Source organism: Fundulus heteroclitus, chromosome 2, assembly GCF_011125445.2.
Source record: "Fundulus heteroclitus isolate FHET01 chromosome 2, MU-UCD_Fhet_4.1, whole genome shotgun sequence".
NCBI classification, from domain to species: Eukaryota; Metazoa; Chordata; class Actinopteri; order Cyprinodontiformes; family Fundulidae; genus Fundulus; species Fundulus heteroclitus.
The window spans coordinates 14,235,899-14,242,078 of record NC_046362.1 but is presented as its reverse complement, the minus strand read 5'-3'; the positions used below and the strand labels follow the sequence as shown (position 1 = coordinate 14,242,078).

Below are 6,180 nucleotides of genomic sequence, written 5' to 3'. Positions count from 1 at the left end.
CTCCGTCGCATGACAACACGGCTTGACAGAGAGGGTGTGCTCGTTTTATCAAGGATCCTCGCCACAAAAGAACCCGGATCCAAACCTCGACTATCTCGGCGCAAGAGCATTTCGGACCCTGTTTTACTGCTGAAAGGTATTAATCACATCTTTAAAAACTCCTCCATCTGAAAAAAAAAAAAAAAACCCAAGCCATGAGAATCCACATAGGGCTCTACAAGGAAATCCTGCTCTGGGGCAGATCCTAAAGTGACTGGTTAATCATCTGTCAGCATTTAGATATTGGCAGAAATTGCCCACAAAGTAACTACACTCTCAAGAAGTAAATGTAAACAAAGTAAAAGCATAATTAGTTCCGAAAATTTAAGCAAATCTATATGCCACTGTGAAAATATTGTTATACTGTTTGTGTGTTAATTTCAGTCATACAACGGGATACCATTCCAGTTTATATTTCAACCTACTTTTTTAACACGTTAGAAATGTAATATGTGAAAACTGTAAAGTGAATTAATTTTTTAACCATGTTTTAGATAAATAAAAGAACACGTGCGTGTTTGTTCTCAGTATCTGATGTCATGGTCTCTCCCTATCTTGTTCTGACAGGTTTATCGTTTTATTAGCCAAATCAGCCACTGAAGTTCAAAGTCTTCTTAATTTTTTTTTTTTTTTTTTTTTTTTTTTTTTGAATGGGCATTTAACATTTTTATAACATTGGTCATAATAACCTCATAATAACCTAATATTATAGCCATGAAACTCTTCAGTTCAAACTGTACAGAAGATATTTCTTATTCCACACGTGCAGAGCCCCATCAGTTTACATCATTATGAATGTTTCCTTTTCCAGGGGCCAATGATTATGCAACATATAACTTCAAAGAATATAAAAAAAAAAAACAGGAAATGTGTCCATCTATGGATCTAATGTGGAGTTCTTCTAAACCACACGGGGTAAAATGCATAGAAGCTTAAATATATACATACACTCCCACTCTAATTGGACAGAAGTCTGAGTATGTTGAAGGGAAACCACACACCCTTTTAGCCACCAGCAACCCTTGTTTGACCACTCTTATCAGAAACGATGCCGTTGATTTAAGGTGATTGGTTACCTGGTACAGAACTGGCTTTCATGCATCGTCCACAGATCTTCAACAGGCTAGGGTCACGGCTTTTGGGAAGCCATTTCCAGAAGCCTGGTTTCAACTTGCCTTTTCAGTTCCAAAACCAGATTTAATGTGTACTTGGCGCCATTGGCCAGTTGGAACAATTGATTTTCTTCAAGTTTCCACCATCACACCCAAATAGCCCCCCCCCATTAAGTGTAAATTGGGTAGGATGTGTGCAGGTGAAGCCCGACGTGAACCGGAACACCTACAGTGTAGCTTCACGTGTCACAGCTGAGCAAAAGAAAAAGGTCTTTGCATGAAAAACAACACATTCAAATTGCCAAAATTTGCAGCTGTCCACAAAGAAAAGTATATTTCCATCTGGAGATTTCCTCATCTGATGAAGGGTTACTTGATCACATCGACAACAAGTATATCTGGAGCAGCCGAAGAGAGGCTTTCAAAGCTCAGAACACCTCTAAAGGCTAAGCATGTCGATGGTAGCGTTACTGTTGTACCCCATAAAGCAGATGTACTAATGAAAGAAAGAAAGAAAGAAAAAACATCCTAATTCCTTAACTTCACCTGGAATCCACAACCAGATGAAGATTTGACACAAGTAAGTTCGAGCATGGCAATGTTCCCAAACACCCATGAAAACTGTCTTTGGTAATGGATTAAAGCAGGATAAGCAGCAAAGTCTATAGACAGGCCTCTAACTCAACTATTAAAAATTCATGGACTGCACTTAAAATCCAGCTCTATGCCTGGAAATCAGTTAATTTAAATAAACTCAACCAATTATTACAAGAAGAGTGGTCAAATATCTAGGCAGAACTGTCAGAGGCTTGTAATTGGCTGTTGAAATGACCTGGTTACTTTGAAACCTGCTAGCGGACACAGGTTATATTTACGCTTAACCCTGTTTGCAGAGTTTTGAGCCTGATTGGTTTAGATTGCATCCACACACAAAAAATCAAACTTATTCACCAAATTTCAGTTTTTAAAAAGCATTACAATGTATTTTTCATTTTCATTCCAGTCTGGAATAAAGGACAGTCATCTTTAAAGGCTTAAAATGTATACATCCTTCACATCCATGACTGTGTAAGAAAGTACTCATTTAGATTTTCTTGAAAAAAAAAAAAGTATCCATAAATAACTATTAGCTTCTTACATTTTTTTCTTAGATACAAACTTTAATGGAAAACAGTCTTTGGTGTTTTTTTTTTTCACTTGTAAACAGGTTTAGAAGAGCAAGGTGCAATCATCAGAGGTGGAATCTAGACGCGGATGAGGAAGCCCAGGTTGAGGCTTGTGGGGACCTGAATGGTCTCCAGAGCCAAAGAGGAAGGCGTGAACGGGAATGTGACAGAGAATATTTTCTTGACGTCCATCATTAGGTTGGAGGACTCATCTCTGCCCTTCAAAAGGTTCTAAAGAGCAGAAAAAGAGTTAATTACTTATTATATGTAACCCGGACAACAACCCCTTACTGATCAAGACCTTACTTTAATAGTGGTGATGAACGTGTTTGACACTCTTTCTTCAAACTCAATCACCGGTGTGTACAAGGTCAGGATTTTAAGAATCTGTTAAAATAAATAAAACCAGATCAGAGTGTGCAGGAAATATGAGTAAAGGTTTAAAAGGTGGAATCTTCTCCCATGCTGCACCTGTGCTGTGGTGAGGGAGGTGCACATGCTGCAGATTGCCTTGGCGTCAGCCTCTGTGTTTTTCTTGATCTGTAAAAGCTGCGCGGCCTGAACGAGAGGCTCCAGGGTCTCCTTTGCCCCGGAGTCGGTCAGCTCCCTCTCCGTCAGCCACTCCTCCAGCTGCCAAACGTTGTACCTGGGGGGCCAGAGTGGTGGACGAGAGTCAACCCTGATTAAAAGCAGGTGCAGGTAGCTTGGAGATATTCATACTGCTGATACATTTTTTCCACATTTCCTTTTAAACATTTACTCAGAGACTCCCAACTAAAAGTGGAAATTAAGCTTGTATAATAAAATTTCTTTCTTGGCCCAGTTTAATTTAGTCAATGAGAAACAGGAGTCTCTGCGAGAGCCTGACTTTTAGACAGCTGATTTTTAAACACTATAATGAATATCAGAGGTCCCAATATGGCTGTGGGTTGAGTATCAGTGTCGATCTTTCCCTATGATGTACTGGTGCCCTGTTTGATAACATCTGTGTCCATCCCATGGTGCTGTTGAAGTCTCTGTTCCCTCATCAAAATACCCACCATGCTTTGTGAGCTTTAACGTCTCAGGTATGCATCGAAGAAAGTGAAAATCTAACTAACCAACCAAATATATCATTGGCAGGCAACATTTTACAGTATGATGCTTTAAATATAACACCCTACCAATCATTGCATCAAGGCAGTCCTTTGTGTTATTGCAAACATTTACATGGCAATAACAACTGTGATTGAAACTACAGAGTTGTAATTTTCATACTTTTTGTCAACCTACACGTGTAGATTGCCCATCTGTAGCCTCCATGATATTTAGTTTTAGGGAATGAAGAGCAGTTGCTGTGATCTGTGTTTTCCTTGCATTACCTGATCTGCAGGCCTTTACCCCACGAGCACATGTCCTTCCTCAGCAGCAGATTATTAAGCGTCACGGCGCAGATGATGTAAAACTGCTGTCTGACCACCTGTTTGATAACGTCTGCGTCCATCCCGTGTTGGCTCATGGTGCTGTGGAAGACGCTGAGACGCTGCAGGAGGACCTCCACTGTCACGGCCTCCTCAGGGGAACTGGAGCTCCTCTTTCTCAGGCCTGTTGGTTTGGAGCCTAAGACCCCCTGTACTGTCTCTTGCTCCAGCATGCACGGTACTACAAACACAATATTAATTATTCACACTTATTGCCTTGAAACAGCTTTCATAAAGCATTCACTGTTAGATGTCACAACCTCAAAAGTCACTGAAGTTTATTAGGATTTTAAGGGATAGACCAACACAAAGTAGTACATGTTTAAGTGGAAGGAAAGTAAGACAATACTTTTAACATTTATTACGAATAAAGGACTGAACACACTCCTCTCTGCATACGGGGGGGAGGTGCTGGAGTGTGAGGACAGCATAAAGTTTCAGGGCATTTACGTCTCCTTCGAGCTCTCCTGGACTGTGAACACCTCCCACATGGTGAAGAAGGTCCACCAGCGGCTCTTCTTCCTCAGGAAACTGAAACGGGCTGGACTTTCCACTAAGCAGCTAAAGAACTTTTATAGAGCTACAATAGAAAGCATTTTGTTTCTCAGCGTAACAGTGTTGTATGGCAGCTGCATTGTGCAGGAGAGGAAGGATTTAGCACGGGTGATGAGGACAATGCAAGGGATTGTGGGATGCCGTCTAAAAGATCTGGACACGGTTTATGCCGCAAAAGTCCGGAACAAGGCTAGACGTATTGCCACAGATCCCACCCACCTGGGCAATGCACTATTTGACTCACTACCATCAAGTAAACACTTCAGAAACATTTAATCAAACACTAATTGACTCAAAAACATATTCTTTCCTAAAGCTGTGAGGGCTCTCAACCCCTGCTGAGAAGTCTGTGGTCTGTTACGGGTTAAAACTTACTACTGATAATTTGCAGACTCTAATTTCTTAACGAATGTATGTTTGCATAGTTCTGTAAATGAAGGTTAAGATTACTGCACAGAATTTACTGTGGGCATGAGTGCATCATTGAGGGAGTGTTTTGTGGATTATTAATTTATGCAACATCTAGTAATTTATGCAACAACACAGAACCGTATTTTTCGGACTTTAAGTCACACTTTTTTCATAGCTTGGTCCGTCCTGCGTCTTATACTCATGTGTGATTTATATATCACATTAAAATGATAATTCATACCGACCAACACGAATCAAGTAGTAAATGTTACCATCTATAGCCACTAGATGGCACTCTAGGCTCATGAAAACTTTATGGTGCTGGTATACCACTTAAAACTTAATTGAACAGTAACCTACAGAGAACAAAGACACGTTTGTGTGTCGTTTGGCTGTTTCAGTCTGCATTCACGCACCGGAGCGTTGTGTGCTGCACCTCACAGGGCACAGACCGTGACAGAACCTCGTTATTTGCTTTCCCTAATAACAGCTTCGCGGACAAGTGATGCTCACGGTCTAATTTCAGCGTAATATCTCCTATGGACACCGTTTCATGCAATAACCCACACCGGGAGATATTTAGACTTTGTTTCATAAGCCAACTCTGCTTTAGGCTTCTCTACAACTATATCTCTGACCTGTCTGCTGCATTGGTCTCCATGATGTTGTTTATCTCTTAATAATAATCTAACAAACATTTGAGGCCTTCTCAGAACTGCTGCATTTATACAGAGATTAAATTAGACACAAGGGGAATATATTTGCTGATAAGGTGATTCTGGAGGAAGCTGGTTGAACTGGATTTTATTTAGGGATATCAGAGTAAAGGAGTCTGAATACAAACGCAAACCAAAAACTAAAACATTTAGCTTGTAGAACATTTTTAAACCATGCATCTTTTTCCTTCCACTTCACATTGAGGTTTGTGGCTATAATTAGTGTTGGAGAGATGAAGCCTCTCTAAGCGCTGAGGCTTTCCATCCAGGCATCAGGATGATGGTTCCTTTGCTCCAGTGTGCCATCAAGTGGACAATAAATGTATAACAGACAGATTGATTATTTGACACGAAATTGGTGTGTGACGCTTTAAACTGAATAGTGTGTGTATGATGCCAATAAACAAATTCTGACTATCATCTTAATCTGTATTTATGATTCAGCTGAATGTTAAGGGAAAGTGGAAGCAAATACGGGTTGAAAATTGTGATGTGAATCTGCTTACATTACTTTCTAACTGCACTTATAATGAGGGCCTTTATTTAAACCGGCAAAGCCTCATCGAGTTGAAGAAATCTCTGTTCCAAGCTAAAACCCAGAAAAGTTAAACCTTAGCGAGGAATTGAACCCATGACTCAGCAGTTAATGAGTCAAAGCTTAACTTGCCCACCAGAAAACATACTTGTTTCAATTTGTTGATAGAAAAAGTGTTTTTAGAGG

General features: G+C 40.2%; 1 protein-coding gene across 2 annotated transcripts in view; it reads right to left on the bottom strand.

The window, feature by feature from the left end:
• Window positions 1-2,097: 2,097 nt before the first annotated feature.
• LOC105938483 (unconventional myosin-Va) overlaps window positions 2,098-6,180 on the bottom strand; it is a 29,692-nt gene continuing 25,609 nt past the window's right edge. For both annotated transcript variants that reach the window (XM_036148581.1, XM_036148577.1), the window contains exons 37-40: window positions 3,679-3,958; window positions 2,789-2,963; window positions 2,624-2,704; window positions 2,098-2,548 (exon numbers count right to left, since the gene is read on the bottom strand). In XM_036148581.1, the coding sequence (XP_036004474.1) occupies window positions 2,396-2,548; window positions 2,624-2,704; window positions 2,789-2,963; window positions 3,679-3,958 (689 nt within the window). In that variant the 3' untranslated portion in view covers window positions 2,098-2,395. The remainder of the gene's footprint in view (window positions 2,549-2,623; window positions 2,705-2,788; window positions 2,964-3,678; window positions 3,959-6,180) is intronic.